Source organism: Oncorhynchus keta, chromosome 16, assembly GCF_023373465.1.
Source record: "Oncorhynchus keta strain PuntledgeMale-10-30-2019 chromosome 16, Oket_V2, whole genome shotgun sequence".
Lineage (NCBI taxonomy): Eukaryota > Metazoa > Chordata > Actinopteri > Salmoniformes > Salmonidae > Oncorhynchus > Oncorhynchus keta.
In genome coordinates this window covers 7406481-7427203 of record NC_068436.1, presented here as the reverse complement: position 1 = coordinate 7427203, position 20723 = coordinate 7406481, and the positions used below count along the sequence as shown (strand labels likewise).

At 41.6% G+C, this 20723-nt stretch overlaps 1 protein-coding gene across 4 annotated transcripts in view; it reads left to right on the top strand.

The window, feature by feature from the left end:
* The first annotated feature begins 6092 nt into the window (after window positions 1–6092).
* LOC118395439 (choline transporter-like protein 1) overlaps window positions 6093–20723 on the top strand; it is a 65476-nt gene continuing 50845 nt past the window's right edge. The window contains exons 1-11 of one of the 4 annotated variants that reach the window (XM_052464598.1): window positions 6093–6375; window positions 6781–6870; window positions 7825–7967; window positions 9372–9508; window positions 9623–9716; window positions 9815–9984; window positions 10671–10760; window positions 11438–11586; window positions 17121–17307; window positions 19630–19798; window positions 20091–20247. In XM_052464598.1, the coding sequence (XP_052320558.1) occupies window positions 6352–6375; window positions 6781–6870; window positions 7825–7967; window positions 9372–9508; window positions 9623–9716; window positions 9815–9984; window positions 10671–10760; window positions 11438–11586; window positions 17121–17307; window positions 19630–19798; window positions 20091–20247 (1410 nt within the window). In that variant the 5' untranslated portion in view covers window positions 6093–6351. The remainder of the gene's footprint in view (window positions 6376–6780; window positions 6871–7824; window positions 7968–9371; window positions 9509–9622; window positions 9717–9814; window positions 9985–10670; window positions 10761–11437; window positions 11587–17120; window positions 17308–19629; window positions 19799–20090; window positions 20248–20723) is intronic. The other 3 variants (XM_052464595.1, XM_052464594.1, XM_052464597.1) reach the window with 3 other exon arrangements.

The window sequence follows — 20723 nt, the reverse complement described above, 5'->3', positions numbered from 1 at the left end:
TATTAATGCAAGTAGAATGCTGATTGGCTCGCTCATCCTCCTCTATACCGCTAATTACCAGGACCCCAGTGTCCGGTCTGGAGTTTGAAGTCACGAGCTCCGCTGGTCAGCAACTGCGTACAACCTAGCGGTGCCAAAAGCCCTGGTTTGCCCTAGAAAGCCTATGTAATTATGATCGTCAGCACGGCCCAACATTTTTTTTAGACAGCTGTTTTGGGCTCTAATATGTGTTTATTCGATCACCATGATGAGTTGCTTCAAAGTTTGCTACAAACCGAGATAATTAATTAAATAATGATTATTCTGACGACTACAGGACCACGTGCTGACACAGACCAATCACGGGTGGGCAGGCTACGAGAGAGCTCGCACCCTCATGCACGCTCTTTGCACTTGGTATTCACACCGATGTCACATCGAGCAGCATTGGGTTGACTGTCTCAAGCAGGATGAAAACGACCACATCAACTGTGATACTTTGCTAGTTACGGACACTTTCACCATGATCCTTAGTGATGCTTTGGTGCCGTTCAGCCCCATTCAGCAATATGGCACGCTTCAAATTAAAATACTTCCAGCTTCACGCGCCATCGGGAGTTTTCCATAGGAATATGTGGATGATGTAAGCGCTGTCACTAGCTACTGGTTTTAATGTTAAGGGGTATTACAGGATACTCTGAAGAAATAGCAAACTTTTTAAAAAAGTTTGATGTGAGGTTTTTGAAGTAATTTTTCTCAAATGCATGCTTTGACCACAAAACAAGTATAGGACTAGTCAACAACATTTTTGTATGAGTTAACAGAATATTAACTTTTAAAAGTGGGGTTTTCACTTTACAGTTACTTTCAAACCTAGTTTCCTGCAATTCTATACATTTTCTCATGGGGCTGAGAGAAAAAATTGCAGTTTTAAAGCTGATTTCCTGTAATTCTAAACATTTTGCAATAGCATAAGAACATCACATAAGCCATCTGAGAGACTCAAACTTTAGCAAAATCAATGGGGACCCCATGCCATGACATTTTTGGAATTTTAGATTCTCCCTGACTGTATAGTTTTTATTTTGGTGGATGTTAGTTATCAAATATTATCTTATTAAAACATACAGTTGAAGTCAGAAGTTTACATACACTTAGGTTGGAGTCATTAAAATGGGTTTTTCAACAACTCCACAAATTTCTTGTTACAAACTATAGTTTTGGAAAGTCGGTTAGGACATCTACTTCGTGCATGACACAGATATTTTTTCCAACATTTGTTTACAGACAGATTATTTAACTTATAATTCACTGTACCACAATTCCAGTGGGTTGGAAGTCTACATACACTAAGTTGACCGTGCCTTTAAACAGCTTGGAAAATTCCAGAAAATGATGGCATGGCTTTAGAAGCTTCTGATAGGCTAATTAACATCATTTGAGTCAATTGGAGGTGTACTTGTGGATGTATTTCAAGGCCTACCTTCAAACTCAGTGCCTCTTTGCTTGACATCATGGGAAAATCAAAATAAATAAGCCAAGACCTCAGAAAAAAAATTGCAGACCTCCACAAGTCTGGTTCATCCTTGGGAGCAATATCCAAACACCTGAAGGTACCGCGTTCATCTGTACAAACAATAGTAGGCAAGTGTAAACACCATGCGGCCACGCAGCCGTCACACTGCTCAGGAAGGAGACGCATTCTGTCTCCTAGATATTAACGTACTTTGGTGCGAAAAGTGCAAATCAATCCCAGAACAACAGCAAAGGACCTTGTGAAGATGCTGGAGGAAACGGGTACAAAAGTATCTATATCCACAGTAAAACAAATCCAATATCAACATATCCTGAAAGGCCACTCAGCAAGGAAGAAGCCACAGCTCAAAAACCGCCATAAAAAAGCCAGACTACGCTTTGCAACTGCACATGGGGACAAAGATCGTACTTTTTGGAGAAATGTCCTCTAGTCTGATGAAACAAAAATAGAACTGTTTGACCATAATGACCATCGTTATGTTTGGGGAAAAAAGAGCTTGCAAGCTGAAGAAGCAACATCTCAAGACATCAGTAAGGAAGTTAAAGCTTAATCGCAAATGGATCTTCCAAATGGACAATGTCCCCAAGCACACTTCCAAAGTTGTGGCAAAATGGCTTGAGGACAACAAAGTCAAGGTATTGGAAGTGACCATCACAAAGCTCTGACCTCAAACCTATCGAAAATTTGTGGGCAGAACTGAAAATGTGTGTTTTGAGCAAGGAGGCCTACATAACTGACTCCGTTACACCAGCTCTGTCACGAGGAATGGGCCAAAATTCACCCAAGTTATTGTGGGAAGCTTGTGGAAGTCTACCCGAAACGTTTGACCCAAGTTAAACAATTTAAAGGCAATGCTACCAAATACTAATTGAGTGTATGTAAACTTCTGACCCATTGGGAATGTGATGAAAGAAACAAAAGCTGACATAAATCATTCTCTCTACTATTATTCTGACATTTAACATTCTTAAAATAAAGTTGTGAACCTAACTGACCTAAAACAGGGAATATTTACTAGGATTAAATGTCAGGAATTGTGAAGAAACGAGTTGAAATGTATTTGCTTACGGTGTATGTAAACTTCCAACTTCAACTGTATATAGCTCCTTTATCTTTTCTACGTCATTTATATCTGACATTAGTCATTTAAATTGACACAGAATACGTTTTACTATCCCCAAAATTATATATGTAAAAAAATACTGCTAATTGAATATAGGGGAAACACTAGGATAGGTGGCTGACAAGTGATTTCTAATGGTGTGCATTAGTGTGAGACAAGGAGAGGGAGCGAGAGTGTGTGTGTGTGTGTGTGTGTGTGTGTGTGTGTGTGTGTGTGTGTGTGTGTGTGTGTGTGTGTGTGTGTGTGTGTGTGTGTGTGTGTGTGTGTGTGTGTGTGTGTGTGTGTGAGAGAGAGCAGGGGGGAGAGAGAGAGGGAGCGAGAGTGTGTGAGAGAGAGAGAGTGTGTGTGTGTGAGAACAGGGGGGAGAGAGAGAGGGAGCGAGAGTGTGTGAGAGAGGGAGCGAGAGAGAGAGTGTGTGAGAGAGAGAGAGTGTGAGAGAGAGAGTGTGTCGTAAACTCTTTGGTAGTTGGCACAGAGAGTATATACAAAAGAGGGGAGAAAACGGATAACAAAATGGATGAACATGCCTAAGCAATGCTTCCACACGTGTGTGTTAGTAAACTAATTAATACACTCACACACAGACACACACGAGTAGGGCATACAAAGTTTTAAAAAATTGCAACACACCAATTGCTCCAATACATAACTTTATATCAGAAGATAAACAATATGCATGAAGAAGACATGCATGTGAAAACGCTATAATGTCTGTTATCTATTCCACTTTTGAAGAAACATAGACCCGTGGTTCGGATCACGGTGTCAGTGCAGGTGCCTGCTCGAGCGTTGGAGTCCCGTTTCAGAGATGTTTGCTGCGATCCTGTGGTTCGAAACAGAATCGTGGCCACGACCGCTACAGAAGCCTTTCTGCTGCAATGTCACAACATTGCTATGTAATTGTAGCACTGTGCAGTTTCAGGGAACTCATCAAGTTAATGTCGTCTCAGCTTTTTCGCAAGATATCTGACTGTGTGGGGACACCAAAGGGAATTCCGGATAGCCTTCATAAAGTAGCCTGTGTTCATGATTTGATTTGATGTTGTCATTATCCTTAGAGATGATTATGAACAGTTCGTAGACAGCTTTTCTGATTATTCACTAAGAACCGTGGCTGACATAACAACCATCACGGGGCAGAGGTACATTTTATTACGGCTCATACCGGGAGTATGTTAGCCCAGTAATGGACTAAGGGAACCTAACGTTAGTCCTTATAGTCCAAGGACCTTGCATGTTCTGTTTTGAGGTGAATTGGCTCTGGAAGCCAAAAAAAGCCAAATGCAGTACGGTTGTAGAAACATAAAGCCCTCTACTTTCACATCACATCAAAATCATTTCACAAATGCAAAATATACACTTACTGTACACTTTTTGAAACCGGGTTTTAACACAGTTGCAGCCGACGGTATTTTTCAGTGACATGTTTGTGCCCTCTGTCTTCTGCTATGGTGAGCTTCGATTTGTCACTCGTGTCGCAAAATCGCAGAGGATTCGAATAAAGTTCAGCTTTCCCCAACTTTAGCCCCGCCCTGTTCTGCTCCCTTGCACCATGCTCGCAGCGGCCCAATGCTTCCCACAGTTGTGTCAAGTTAGCTGGATGTCCTTTGGGGAGTGGACCATTGATACACACAGGAAACTGTTGAGAATGAAAAATCCAGCAGCATTGCAGTTCTTGATACACTCAATCCAGTGTGCCAGGCACCTACTACCTACCATACACTGTTCAAAGGCACTTAAATCTTGTGTCTTGCCTATTCACCCTCTGAATGGAACGCATACACAATCCATGTCTCAACTGTCTCCATTAAAAATAATTATATAACTTGTCTCCTCCCATTCATCAACACTGATTGAAGTGGATTTAACAAGTGACAGGATCAGAGCTTTGAGCATCTGGAAAAGCGCTATACTTTGCTATACAACCTGTCAATTATTCTCTCTCAGAATAACTTTACAGTGTACAGTTTATGAGAATAAACATACCAATAAGAATCCTAAATTCACTCAAATTTATATAGTTTTTTTATCATATAGAATTAAAAGTACTTTTTTTATTACATTTTTTTTAAATATTCATTTTAAAATAATTATGGGAAACAGACCCACAATCTCATAAATGTAGCCAACTCTTATTGACATCCTGGCCAAAGAGATCATTGGTATAATATTTTTATACATTGGTTGTGTTTTGTTTTTCTAAATCGAAACAACCTATGCTGTTCTAGATCTGTGAATAAGAGGTTGATAAATTGAAGTGTTTATTCACTCTACTCAGCAAATTGGATGCAGTCGATCACAGTGCCATCAGTTTTGTCACCAAAGCCCCATATACTACCCACCATTGCAAAAAATCACTAAAGCTGGAGACTCATATCTCCCTCACTAACTTCAAGCATCAGCAGTCAGAGCAGCTCACAGATCATTGCACCTGTACATAGCCCATCGGTAAATAGCCTATCCAACTACCTCATATTGTTATTTATTTTTTTGCTCCTTTGCACCCCAGTATCTCTACTTGCACATTAATCTGATGCACATCTATCACTCCAGTGTTTAATTGCTAAATTGGAATTACTTCCCCACTACGGCCTATTTATTGCCTTACCTCCCTAATCTTACCTCATTTGCAGACGCTGTATATCATTTTCTATTGTGTTATCGACTGTACGTTTGTTTATTCTATGTGTTGTTGTTTGTGTTGCACTGCTTTGCTTTATCTTGGCCAGGTCTCAGTTGTAAATGAAAAAAAATGTCACCATGTTTGTTTTAGTCTGGATACCAGTCTTTTTAGCTAACATTCCACTCCTTGACATTCCTGCCATTTGCCAAAGAGATTGGCCTTTCGGAAATCTTCAAATATGAACATTCTATCTAATAGCAGAACGGAGACAGCAACCAGGCGATGTTTCTGTGTGAATCATCAGCGATTAGTGTTATGCTTCAGAATGAAATCATGAGATGCTGTCATCACTCAGGGCAGTGGGATTAGAATTCCCTTTCACACTGAATTGTCAGTTGACTTTGATATGCTCATTACAAATGGCTCTGGATGGTCAGTGTCATTGTCACTGAGGTTCTGGTGGAAGTTTATGGTGCTTTTGTTATGCCCTGTAGTAGCTGAACGATTTTATTGGCCAAAATAAACAAAAGCACATTTGTTTATTGGATAACAAAAGTCTGTGTCCACCAACACCCTAACATTAACAAAAAAAAAAGTTTTATTTAAAGCCGTTAGCAAATTCTGCAACTTGTATTCATGTCAAAAGAACATGAATTTGAATAGAAACATGTATTTCCATAAGTGGAATGTCTGTAATAAGCTCTTTGGGGTTTTCACAGTTTTAATGTATATGGGTTTTCAGTGGGGGTACCATTGCGTCCAACGAAAAGCCGACAGTGAAAGAGTATCCAGTGCCACAAAATAATATTATAAAAAACGTGTGATTGCAGCGACACTTCCGCCTCGGTCACAAGGAAAGTTTAACTCTTCCTGCAGTAAAAAAAGTAGGATATACATATACATCCTTGCGAAATATTCCATATTATAAATAGAGGCCATGGATGCAGCTGAGGGGAAGAGTTTGCTAAACAACTAATCTGTTTAGAAGCGCAGTGTAATATACAGGCAAGGAAGTGAGGCGGGCACTTGAAACTTAAACGATTGTTGTGTTTTGGGAGTTCCAGTCACTCCATAAATCGCCTGTTAACAATGGGATGCTGTGGCAGTTCAGAGGTAATCGGGGTTCGGAATATTTAAGACAAAACTAACTAACTAGCTAGACATTTTTGGATTTGCCAGATAAGTTGCTAACATTATCTGTTTGGGATATCCATTTAGCTACGTACACGTTGTTGTCGACTGCAGATCTTTCGAGGCGTTGTCTGTACTATATGTAGTTAGCCATAGTTGCTTACGTTTTAAACAACGGGCTACTTCCGTGTATAAAAGACGCTTGCGTGTTCATTTGGGTGAAAGTAAATGATTTACTCAATTACAGTACAGTAGTTGCTGTGTGTGAAACTGATTTTGAGGTTGTTGTTGTTTTTTTAGAAAGCACGCCAGGTTAAAACAGTTTCGCGCATGCACCAGGTGTTCACAGATGACCATTTTTGATTGTTTGTCATTTTTATTTGTTAGCTAAAGCAGCGCGAGTGGAAACCATTGGAGGATCGAAGCTGCACGGATATTCCATGGCTCATCATATTCGCATTGTTCTGTATCGGAATGGTGAGTTTGACTGTGGTTTCTTTGTAGGTGACCATGGGCGCGTTCGAGCGGATCGCTTTTGTCAAGACGTTAACCCTGGTCACGTTATTATAAAAAGTGTCCGATTTGGGACTGCATGTAGACTGCATGACTTTTACAACAACCATGTCATCAAAAGTCATGAACTTTCGACTGCAGTCGACTGGCCATTTTTTTCAGTTGCTCCTCACCTCAGATTATCCATTATATTGACCAGATACTCCAGTGGCGGCTCTAATGAAAATACATGTCTTCAAAAATGGAAAGCAGTCAAGAGGAGGCAAGATCAGGTGGGACCATTCTAGCCAATGAGGGGGCAGATACGCGTGTGAATGGGCACAAGTTACCACAGCCACAAAGTGTATCGTAAAAATTAATGAAGACAAAACATTTGTATTTCGTTCTTAATTTAAGGATTAGGGTTGGGCATAAGGTTAGCAGTGTGGTTAAGGATGAGGTTTAAAATCACATTTGAAGAAGATAAATTGTAGAAATAGGCAGGGTTTATGACTTTGTCCGTGTTAATTAGTGACTACCAGACACGACTCTTAATAGTTGCCGGGATGTAACGTGGCCACATTTTAAAGTACATTCATAACAACCTAATTATTACAAAACGTATATTCGAGCAAATAAGACATGTAGCAAATAAGCCATAACATTTTTTGTTAATGACATTTGACACAAGTTACATGCTGGAGAAGACAGACTTTGGGTCCCCCTCGCTTTGCCTCTTCCTCTCTGTCCTCACCAACTGCAACTTGAATTTGGAACAGAAGCATTGTGGGAGACAACCTTCTGTTTTTTTTAAAGCAAAAGCACTACATACTGATTATTGTATTTACCAGCATAGTTCAGTGCTACCCCAATATTTTATTTGGTGCATTGTCATAATGGTGACGATATCGTTATTAATGGAAGCTGCTTCCCCTGTAGGCCTGTATCGCTGGTTTCTCCATTTCCACGGGAGCTGCATCCAGGCTCATCTCTGGCTACGACAGCTACGGTAACACCTGCGGTCAGAAGAATAGCAAGATCGAGGGGGTCGAGCTTAGTGGCCGGGATCAGACCGACAACAAGTAAGTTGCGTTGGAAATGTGGAACATCTCGAGATGGGTGCTTACCAGTTATTAGCCTATCATGTAATTGCAAAGTAATAACAATGTTTTGGTTGAGCTGTCCACCCCATGACAATGTAGGCTCAGCAGGTTATGACTCCTCTCTCCTAGCCTGGTTAAACCAGACAGAATGTGGCCTTCGCCATTGTTCAGTGTGATTTAAACAGGCTAAATCTCTCCCCCTTCCTCCCCACAATCGACAAGCCTTTTTGTGGTAGTTTAACACGCGCCATTTAACATTACCGGTGCACAAACACGGATTTCATAATTTGGTAATCCAGTTTGCCACTTATACTTTCTTGCTCATCTGATGCCTGTTAAAGCCTGGATGCTCATTTGTTTTGTTGATGGGTTAACCAGTGAGATCAGTCGGTTAGAGGATTATAAACTGTGGGGTTCGAGCCCTGAATGCTGATTTACCACGGGTATGACAAAACATTACATTTTTACTGCTCTAATTACGTTGGTAATCGGTTTATAATAGCAATAAGGCACCTCAGGGGTTTGTGGTATATGGCCAATATACCATTTCTACGGGTTGTATCCAGGCACTCTGTGTTGTCGTGTGATAGAACAGCCCTTAGCCGTGGTATATTGGCCATATACCACATCCCCTCGTGCCTTATTGCTTAATTAGCTTGCTAGCACAGGGTGTTACTGTAAGACACTTTACTCTAACTCTTACTATACTCACTTCTTGTTACCTGTGGTCAGAAAAGACTGATGCGGGTCTGAAATGGCACCCTATTCTCTATATAGTGCACTCTATTTGACCAGAGCTGGTGTCAATAATAGTGCACGAGGTTATAGGGTGCCATTTCACATGCAGCCTGAGTGCAGCAGTGTTCTGCATTAATTCACGCCCGTGTTCTTTTTTTTTTTTTTGAATATATTCGAATAAATTATTCAAACACGATTCAACTTTTTTTTGAGCTGCTAGTCCAGTAAGTTTCCATTCTAGCAGTCTCGAGGAACAGTTTCAATGAGACAATGGGCTTTGTTTCATAAGCTGGGCTGGTATGCCCATTGACGTTTTGAGTGAGGGGCAGCAGGGGCGTTTTGGCTACAGAGATTTGACTGTTTGATAAGCTGTGTCCCACATCACATTTTACTCAACCTACATCACAAAGTCTACTATGAAAATATACTTAGGAAAATGTGCAATTTATTGTATTGCAAGATGGAAGAGAACATTCAAGGATGTTACTCAAATGTGCAGATGTTTAGTTCTGTCAGACTTGACTTGGGCCCTTGGCTTCCTTCAAGGAGCATGTCCCATTGACAGATGCACTCCATCTCGCTCTCTTTTCAGGATGTTTCTCTACTTCCATCCTCATTGGAGTCCTGTTCTATGTCCTTTTCCAGGTATGTCTTCTTCCTAGACCCTTGCAACATTGACATCCTGAACAGGAAGATCAAGTCCATGGCTCTCTGTGTGTCCAGGTGTCCAGACATAGAGCTCAAGACGTACACTGACGTCAAAAAGTTTGCACTGCAAAACGGTGAGCGTTCCTCCTGCTCTCATCCGTACTTTATGCATGTATTCATTGGTCATTTCCACAGTGTGGATGAATGACTTACACAATGTTTATTTCCCATTTCTCCTCTTTACATAGGGTCGGAGCTCTGCTCGTACGACATCCCAGTCTCCAAGTATCCAAGCCACGGAGAGAGATCCAAAAAGTGCCCCAAACTCCCCGTGCCACCAAGGTACGCTCCTTTTTTGTCGAGTCGACAGCGAGTAAATATAATGACACTAGCGAGACTATGCTGATGATATCATTTCCTCATCCTCTGCCCTTGTGCAGTAATTCTCTCCCGGTGTTCCACCGCTGCACCCCCGTGGACATCTCCTGCTATGCCCAGTTCGCTGAGGCCTTCGTCACCTTCGTCAGTGACAACAGCATGCTGCACAGGGTCATCGCCGGGGTGATGGCCAGCAAGGAGATCATCATGGGCCTGTGCGTGCTGGCTCTAGGTACTGTACATCCTAAAGTGGCATTTTATGTTCTAGCTGTCTGTGTAGCCTCGTTAAGCATTATAGTGTATATCCTAAATGACTTCTCTCTCTGTATAATTGCCTGATTTAATTGTGCCAAAGAGGCCTCTGCTCTCCACCTAGAAAGTTGTGTTTCCTGGGACAGGGTCAGGAAATTATAACAGGAAATGTCTCCAGGAGAGCTGACGGCATCCAGGGCTCTACGCTGACCGTTTAAAAAAATGTTTTAAGTAGAAACATTTAGGAGCACACAGAAATTTAGGAGAACGATTTAGGAGCACACGTAGAAATGTAGGAGCACAATGGAGAATATTTGAGGTAACAAGCTGTTTTCTTTGTAGTAATGGTGCAAGCATGACAGTCATGAATCTGCACTCGGGCTGCAGTGCCGTGAAGTAGCCTAATTATTGCAACAATTATCACCTGGGTGATTTTCTTTCTAGGCGCACTGGTGCTCCTAAATGGAGGTAAGAAGGTTGCACTGTAGAGCGCTGGCATCCAAAAGAAGTAGTCGTGCCACCCCCCACCCCTTAAATGTACATGAAACATCACACAATTATGCCTTATGTTTCAATAAATACAGCCGTTATACAATAATGAGGGAATTTTTGTCATGACAATGGCATCATTTCATTTATTTTATTTATATCCTCCTCTGTCTGTAGTCCTCTCCATAATCCTGATGGTGGTGATTCGCTACATCTCTGTCGTGCTGGTCTGGATCCTCACCGCCCTCGTGGTTCTGGGCTCTATAGGTAATCTTCCTGTTCATTTGGCTCTCAAACATCTCTTCATTCTGTAGTGCTTAAAAATGTATGAAGAAACATGTATTATAGCACATTTCTATTGTAAAGCCTAAAAGGTCACCAACCATTAGGTCAGATTGTGAAATGTGAGTTCAAATAAATTTTACCTCACAAAATTAGATTGCTTGCAAAAACACACTGCAAAAACTGAGCATGGACCAGAATGAGCCTCTCTCCTCACAATCCATTGTCCCTGCAGTGAGGAATTACCATCTACGGATAATGTTTTACAACTGCTCTCCGGATAATGTGTTTTACAACTGCTACGGATAATGTGGTTTTTCAACTGCTCTCCGGATAATGTGATTTACAACTGCTCTCCGGATAATGTGTTTTACAACTGCTCCGGATAATGTGTTTTACAACTGCTCCGGATAATAATAATAATAATAATGTGTTTTACAACTGCTCCGGATAATGTGTTTTACAACTGCTCTCCGGATAATGTGTTTTACAACTGCTCTCCGGATAATGTGTTTTACAACTGCTCTCCGGATAATGTGTTTTACAACTGCTCTCCGGATAATGTGTTTTTTCAACTGCTCTCCGGATAATCATTGTAGGGAGCTCAATAAGAAGTAGTAGCAGTATGAAAATCAGGGAGCCAAATGAACTGTGTGTTTCAGGTGGGACCGGGGTTCTGTGGTGGCTCTACGTGGACCACAGGACGAATCTGACCGACCAGACTGGTACCTCCCCAACACCCCAACAGCAGGTGGCCACAGACAACGTCCAAGCTCTGCTGGTCTACGCCATCTTTGCCACTGTCTTCACGGTACGTGTGTGTGCTTGTTGCCATGTGTGCTTGTTGCCATGTGTGCTTGTTGCCATGTGTGCTTGTTGCCATGTGTGATTCCTGTTTTATATGGGTACGGTGTGTTGTGAGAGTGCATGTACTGTGTTATCAAGTATTTGCTCTTTCAGTAACAAGAAAAAGCCTGATGTTGACAGACAGGCAAGCTTTAAGTCTGGAAAACTGGAAAACATGACCAACGCTTTTGCAAAAATGTGTCTTGATTCTGCAACTATAAAAGCCATAGTTTCTTCTGTAATACAGACAGAAATGACCTGACCCACATTTACATTTTAGACATTTGGCAGACACTCTTACAGATTTTTCACATAGTGGGCTCGGGGATATTGAACCAGCGACCTTTCGGTTACTGGCCCAATGCTCTTACCCGCGCGGCTACCTGCTGCCCCACCATTCCGAATCAGTGTTTTCCACAAGTACCTGAAGTAGCCAGACAAATAGAAAATGTACCCACACCTCTACGCTGACATGTTTTACAAGGAGCCCACAATTAAATTATTTGCAGAAGAGTTTTATGATAAAAAATGACTCTAAATTTTATGAATAAAAGGTTTTTGGGGTGTTCCATGCTCAATTTAGTACAATCAATGTACCCTCTAATATATGACTCGCATCTGAGACAAACATTTTCAGCTGCCACTTTAAGGGGCGGCTTTTACCGTGGTAATGTTGGGATTCACATTTTGTCTGAGAGCTAAGATTCTCCAACATCCTTTTGCTAGTAGCAGTTGAACAACCTAGTGTATGTGAACAAAACGATGTAAATAGCCCAAAAACATGAGGACAAAGTCACACTAGTACATTTTTGGGTAAATTCAACCAACTTCTATGTCTGTGCACTTCTAAAAATGAATATTTCAGAACTTCACTCAGTGTGCACAGCACTCCAGGCACTGTTGATGTGGTCCAGGCACTGTTGCTGTGTGCGAGGTGGGATATTTTGAATTCTACAGTGGCTTGTGAAAGTATTCACCCCCATGGCATTTTTCTTATTTTGTTGCCTTATAACCTGGAATTAAAATAGATTTTTTTTTTGGGGGGGCGGTTTGTATCATTTGATTTACACAACATGCCTACCACTTTGAAGATGCAAAATATTTGTTATTGTGACACAAATAAGACTGAGCATAACCCCCCAAAGTCAATACTTTGTAGAGCCACCTTTTGCAGCAATTACAGCTGCTAGTCTCTTGGGGTATGTCTCTATAAGCTTGGCACATCTAGCCACTGGGAGTTTTGCCATTCTTCAAGGCAAAACTGCTCCAGTTCCTTCAAGTTGGATGGATTCCGCTGGTGTACAGCAATCTTTAAGTCATAGCATAGATTCTCAATTGGATTGAGGTCTGGGCTTTAACTAGGCTATTCCAAGACATTTAAATGTTTCCCCATAAACCACTCAAGTGTTGCTTTAGCAGTATGCTTAGGGTCATTGTCCTGCTGGAAGGTGAACCTCCGTCCCAGTGTCAAATCTCTGGAAGACTGAAACAGGTTTCCCTCAAGAACTTCTGACCAGTTTCCCAGTCCCTGCCGATGGGGAAAAACTTCCCCACAGGGATGGTGTTCTTAGGGTGATGAGAAGTGTTGTGTTTGTGCCAGACAGCATTTTCCTTGATGGCCAGTTTTAGTCTCATCTGTCCAGAGTACTTTCTTCTATATGTTTGGAGTCTCCCACATGCCTTTTGGTGAACACCGAATGTGTTTGCTTATTATTTTCTTTAAGCAATGGTCTTTCTCTGGTCATTCTTCCTTAAAGCCCAGCTCTGTGGAGTGTACGGCTTAAAGTGGTCCTGTGGACAGATACTCCAATCTCCGCTGTGGAGCTTTGCAGCTCCTTCAGGGTTGTCTTTGGTCTCTTTGTTCCCTCTGATTAATGCCCTCCTTGTCTGGTCTGTGAGTTTTGGTGGGCGGCCCTCTCTTGGCAGGTTTGTTGTGGGGCCATATTCTTTCCATTTATTTTATAATGGATTTAATGGTGCTCTGTGGGATGTTCAAAGTATCTGATATTTTTTATAACCCTGATCTGTACTTCTCCACAACTTTATCCCTGACCTGTTTGGAGAGCTCCTTGGTCTTCATGGTGGCCCTTGCTTAGTGGTGTTGCAGACTCTTTCAGAACAGATGTGTGTGTGTGTGCACTGAGATCATGTGACACTTAGCTTAAATATGCACACACCACTTTTTCATTTTTTTATTATTTGAAACAAGTTTTTTTCTGTTTTTTTCTCTCTTCACCAATTGGGACTTTTGTTTGTTTATTACATGAAATTCAAATACAAATCCATTTAAGTTACAGGTTGTAATGCAACAAAATGGGAAATGCCAAGGGGGATGAATAATTTTGCAAGGCACTGTATGTATTTCTTTACATAGGAATAAGATCTATGGTTCTTTGTGTGATTAGCTGTCAGCTATGAAACAAAATGACAATACTCTTGAGTGTAGCTACAGCAGGAATGTGCTCATGCTTTACTTTTTCAGTTCTCTCATCTATTTATAGGTGCACATGCCAGTAAAATGGTCACACTCTAGAGCCCCGAAATGAACTCACAGACCATAAAGAAGCATCACCCTCTCCCCATCCTCCATGTAAAGGAATTTGACTGCAAACATCCACAGCGCACACAAATCATACTTACCACACGTACCGGGAGGCGGGACTGACAGCAGACTGTCATAACGTAACTTCCGTGTCAGACTGTACCTGCCATCAGTGTTTCTCTGTGCCTGTCCCATCAATAGGAAACTAGAAGATGCATATTGTTTATTCTAGTGAGAGAGGGCTTGGCAGACTTTTAAAAAATTCTGACTAGCAAATTGAAAAGTAGCCTTGTGAATTTAAGTGGAAAAAGTAGCCGGCTGAAAATGAGTCTGTAATCTGATTTTAGCATACGGTTGGCACTAGTGGAAAACACTGCATTCCTACATACTCCTCTTCATTTGAAATGTATTCACAACCCTATCCTATAGCTGATAACCAGCATACAGTGCATTCTGAAGATATTCAGACCGCTTGACTTTTTTCACATTTTGTTACGTTACAGCCTTTATTCTAAAATGGATTTTTTTAAATGGTCCCTCATCAATCTACCCACAATACCTCATAATGACAAAGCAAAAACAGATTTTTTGACATTTTTGCACGTAAAAAAATATATATATAAAAAAATGAAATATCACATTTACACGGGTCTTAATTTGTAAATCGGGAGGTGCCGGAACAAAAAGTGAGCACAAGGGGGGTGAACTGGGGAGCTCGGAGGTACTATTTAGCTTTTTAATAAAGCATCGCATGCTTATCGCATTTGCGTAATGGCGGATGAGTAGAGGTACTTGCAGAAGGTGCACACATTGGGAACATTTTTCCCAAACCCTAGGCTACTAAAAATCTGCCTTTTTATGAACTCATTTCATGCAATTCTACGTCATTTTACATGACTGGAGACTTTGGTAGAATATTGTATTGAATCCATCATTAGCCTAGGCCTAGGGGTGTGGAGACATTGTAGGCTACAATGTGAGGAAGACATTTTTGTCCTAAAAATGCTATCCAGTTTCACTGACTTGCCCCATGATGCACAGCTCCCTCGCTGGTGATTGCAGAGATGCGCTTGTGCCAAAAGCCTCTCTCTCTCTCTTTTTGTAAAACAATATTTGGAAGTTACCCAATACTTTGGTAACCTTCAGGATAGTCTTCTCTTTTCAGCAGGAGCCATTTGCTTTCCAACCTGCGTTTTCCCTCGATTTGTATTTGAAATACTGCGATAGGCCTGTTTTGTCTGGCATGCTGTTTTTCCACAGGCAGATTTGCTGACAGACTGCAGTAATTCTATAACTTTTGGCTAATTTATTTCAATTTATCAAGGCTGCTGAAATGATGAAGTGCAACAATGGAGAGATGAGTTGCAGGCTCATGTCTATCAGAACAGCGAGAGTGAGAGGGATCATAAAACGTTAATTTCATTGTAGTTATGTGAGGGATACTGGCGCGTTTCTCACACGGCCACGCGTTGGTCTCCAGCAGGTTAGTGTTGCGCAACCCCTAAACCCGGATCGGCCCAACCTGAATCAACTCTTAGCATATTAGGCCCGGGCTGAAAATTAACTTTTTCGCGTTTAATTTTTTTTTGTTGGGGCAGGAGAATTAACAAATATATAACTTGAATTAACTTAGATTGTTTTTTGTTATGGTCTTTACATTACAAAAAGTGGAGAGAACAAAATAGTCCAAAACGGAGATGTGCCAAATCCAGATCAAATTAAGCATTGCATTTACATAAGTATTCAGACCCTTTACTCAGTACTTTGTTGAAGCACCTTTGGCAGAGATTACTGCCTCGAGTCTTTTTGGGTATGAGGCTACAAGCCTGGCACACCTGTATTTGGAGTTACTCCCATTCTTCTCTGCAGATCCTCTCAAGCTCTGTCAGGTTGGATAGGGAGCATTGTTGCACAGCTATTTTCAGGTCTCCAGAGATGTTTGATTGGGTTCAAGTCTGGGCTCTGGCTGGGCCACTCAGGGAAATTGTCCCGACGCCACTCCTGGGTTTTCTTGACTGTGTGCTTAGGGTCGTTGTCTGCTCTGGAGCAGGTTTTCATCAAGGAGCTCTGTACTTTGCTTCATTCATCTTTCCTTTGATACTGACTAGTCTCCCAGTCCCTGCCGCTGAAAAACATCCCCACCTCAGGATGCTGCCACCACCATGCTTCTCCATAGGGATGGTGCCAGGTTTCCACCAGATGTGACGCTTGGCATTCAGTCCAAAGAGTTCAGTCTTGGTTTCTTCAGATCAGAAAATCTTGTTTCTCATGGTCTGAGAGTCTTTAGGTTCCTTTTGGGAAACTCCAAGCTGGCTGTCATGTGCCTTTTTACTGAGGAGTTGCTTCCGTCTGGCCACTACCAATGCCTGATTGCTGGAGTGCTGCAGAGATGGTTGGGTGGCCAGCTCTAGGAAGAGTCTTGGTGGTTCCAAACTTCTTCCATTTTAAGAATGATTGAAGCGACTGTGTTCTTGGGGACTTTCAATGTTGCAGAAATGTTTTGGTACCCTTCCCCAGTTCTGTGCCTCAACATAATCCTGTCTCGGAGTTCTACAGACAATGTCTTCGACCTCATGGCTTGGTTTTTGCAAGTGTGGGACCTTATATAGACGTGCGTGTGTGCGTGTGTGCGTGTGTGTGCCTTTCCAAATCATCTACAATCAAGTTGAAGAAACATCTCAAGGCTGACCAATGGAAACAGGATGCACCTGAGCTAAATATTGAATCTCATAGCAAAGGGTCTGAATACTTCTGTAAATAAGGTATTTCTGTTTTATTTATTTTTAAACATTTCTAAAAACCTGTTTTTGCTTTGTCACCATGGGGGATTGTGTGTAGATTGAGGATTTTTTTTATTTAATCCATTTTAGAGTATGGCTGTAACATAACAAAATGTGGAAAAAGTGAAGGGACCTGAATACTTTGACTCCATTATATCGTGTATGTACCATTTTCAGGTGATCCTGCTGCTGCTGCTGTTCTTCATGAGGAAGCGCGTGGCACTGACCATCACCCTGTTCCACGTAGCGGGCAAGGTGTTCACTCACCTGCCTCTGCTGGCCCTGCAGCCCTTCTGGACCTTCCTCAGCCTCATGCTCTTCTGGGTGTCCTGGCTCGGTGTGCTCCTCTTCCTCGGAACCGCAGGTCAGAATAGAATACAACTTTGTCACGTTGTGAAGGACATTTTTGTTAATGTCTTTATTTTCTCCTTTTCAACAAGATATTTACATCTAAATGGACCGTTTTGGCGAGGATACCATATATTTCTTTTCAGATTAGTTCCAATTATTTTATGCCCTGTAAAAGATTAAGGAAGTGGACTTGCGTCACTATTGAAAGTTTGGATACTGTACGTATGGAGTGTTTGGTTCACTTCATCCTGCTAGTGATGTGGTGATTAGCCATGTAGATCCTATTCAATTACTTAATGGGCTATGTCATGAACCCTCAAAAGTTCCATAATGGGGTGAAAATGGCAGCCAACTTGGTCAGGGAGAAATCCAAAACCAGTTTAATGATGCATTTCCTGACTTTTACTTATGCAGGAAAGTAAAAGTAAGGTATGTGATTCATCAGATATTGTGGAATGGAATTATCGTCAACCAACAATATTGTCATATAAATACAATTTCTAAGTGTTTTCTACACAGTCTGTTCAAATAGCCTCTCAAATATATGTAAATGGACCATAAATGTCTGATTTTGATTTCTTAGAGTGCTATTATGAGTACATTTACATGCACACTAAATAATTGAATATTAAACAGATTATGGCAGTAGGCAGAGTATGGACATAAACATAGTAAGGTGTTTTTTTTACCTTTTATTTAACTAGGCAAGTTAGTTAAGAACAAATTCTTATTTTCAATGACGGCCTGGGTTAACTGCCTGTTCAGGGGCAGAACAACAGATTTGTACCTTGTCAGCTCGGGGATTTGAACTTGCAGCCTTCCGGTTTCTAGTCCAACACTCTAACCACTAGGCTGCCCTTGATTCTCCATACGCACAAAAAGCTTATTTCTCAAAAATGTTGTGCACAAATTTGTTTACATCCCTGTTAGTGAGCATTTCAACTTTGCCAAGATAATCCATCCACATGACAGGTGTGGTATACCACATCAAGAAGCTGATTAAACAGCATGATCATTACACAGGTGCACCTTGTGCTGGGGTCAATAAAAGGCCACTCTAAAATGTGCAGTTTTGTCACTATACACAATTCCACAGATGTCTCAAGATTTGATGGAGCGTGCAATTGACATGCTGACTGCCGGAATGTCCACCAGAGCTGTTGTCAGAGAATTTAATGTTCATTTCTCTACCATAACCCGCCACCAACGTCGTTTTAGAGAATTTGGCAGTACTTCCAACCGGCTTCACAACCGTAGACCACGTTTAACCACGCTAGCCTGCCCAGTCATGTGAAATCCATACATTAGGGCCTAATGAATTTATTTAAATTGCCTGATTTCCTTATTTGAACTGTAACTCAGTAAAATCATTGTAATTGTTGCGCTTATATTTTTGTTCACTGCATTAATCTGTCCAACATAATCATCTTATTGTGTGCCTGTAACCATGCCCAATATCAGTACTTGTTGCGTTTACAACTTGTCTAAGGCCCATCATCAACTGATTTGAGCCAGTGTAGGACTGTGGATTGACATCATTGTTTGAATGGAATGTTGGCATATTGTCATATTGTCAGTTAATTAGAAACATTTATGGAAACATTCTTCTACCTACTGTCTGGCTAGCTAACACGCATACAGTGCAGATAAATTCCTCATGCATTTTTTTACACACTATCTTATCACAGCGCTGGCAAACCATGGTTGACCAACATAAGGTTTATGTCCATCCTAATTCTAGGTGATTAACACACTCATGGGACATTATTCAACTGAAGGCGCATGGCTAGAAGTGGCATGACTCGACGCCAACTCTTATTTAGATTCTTGGGTCAGTCTGGTGCTGTGGGTGGCAGCTCGGGCGCACAGTCAAAGACCAAGTCTCTGAAATATACCCACTACATTCACGATCTCCCTCATCAACAAGACCACCACCAGAGAAGCCTCAATTACAACAAAGCGTCATGTTTTTGTCAAATTTGTCTGTCTACTATTTCACACTGCCTGCCCTTTTATCTGTTTCTGGATGTTATTCAGATTAGAGTTTGACAAACTAGATCACATTTTTTAAAAAAAGAGGGTCCATCAAACTCATCCATGCTGCAGTGTTTGTTGTTGCAAAATGGTGTCTTGCTGTCTTATATTTGATTCCAATTTATGAGGTAAAATATTTTTCCCCCCCAAAAAATCTACCAGGAGCTTTCCAGGAACAAAATCGTTATCTGTGAATGCCTGGCAGATCAAAGGAGATCAGCCTACCCCTAAACCTGGCTGTAGGGAACCCTGTAAAGAACGAGAAGGTTGACCCCTGACCTTAGCTGTGTGCCCCTTACAGGTAGCCCAGTGCAGAGTGAAGAGGCAGGGCTGGTGGAGTATCGTATATCAGGCCCACTCCAGTACATGGTGTGGTACCACGCTGTGGGCCTCATCTGGATCAGTCAGTTCATCCTGGCCTGCCAGCAGATGACCGTGGCCGGAGCTGTGGTCACCTACTACTTCACAAGGTCAGGAGAGTGTGTTGTGATGAAATGTAGTAGATGTAACGGCATGCTTGTGATGTGTTTAAAAAAATTCTGTCAAATACATTAGCTGCACTTAATTGAGCTTGCCTGGTGCATTTGAACCAATGGAATTGTCCCAAAAGTGCAAAGTACATCAATCTTAGCTTCAGTACAGTGCCTGCTTTATTGGTCCATTTGTACGGATAATACTATTTAAACCCAAGTCTGTCCTGTTTCAGTTAATTTGACTATTTCCAACTCTTCTTCTTTTCCTCTGTCCCGCGGTTGACATCAGGAATAAATCTGAGCTGCCCATGACCCCCATCGTGTCATCTATGCTGTGTCTGACTCGCTACCACCTGGGCACCGTGGCCAAAGGCTCCTTCATCATCACCTTGGTGGAGATCCCTCGCCTCATCCTCACCTACATCCACAACCAGCTGAAAGGAAAAGTACGTCCTTTATCTCATTCAGCCCAGTCCCCTACGTCCACAATAATTCATTTTTTTTTCATACTGAGACTAGGGTCTCTTTTACAGATGATTCCTGCATAAATACGTCAAACATATACAACATTACAAAACATATGAAGAAAAACATTTGTCAACTACAGTCGGGAGACCTCTATTACTCTGAACTAACCAAAGGGGACCGGAACATCTCATTTCAGAGAGCTCTGGAAGTTGTTCCACATAAAGGGCACAAAAAAACTAAAATTGGCTTTACCCATCTCTGGAGACCGATGGGCCTCCAGGGTTATCCAAGCCTGGGACCGGGTTCGGTCATTTGGAAATGACCTTTTGACCCACATTCAAAAGTGTCATACAAGCATGATTATCAATACATAGGAAGTTTCTGCATGAGTGCTTTGTAGATAAACAAGAAAATGCTGCTCTCTCCTTACATTCAACGAGACCCAACCCACTTT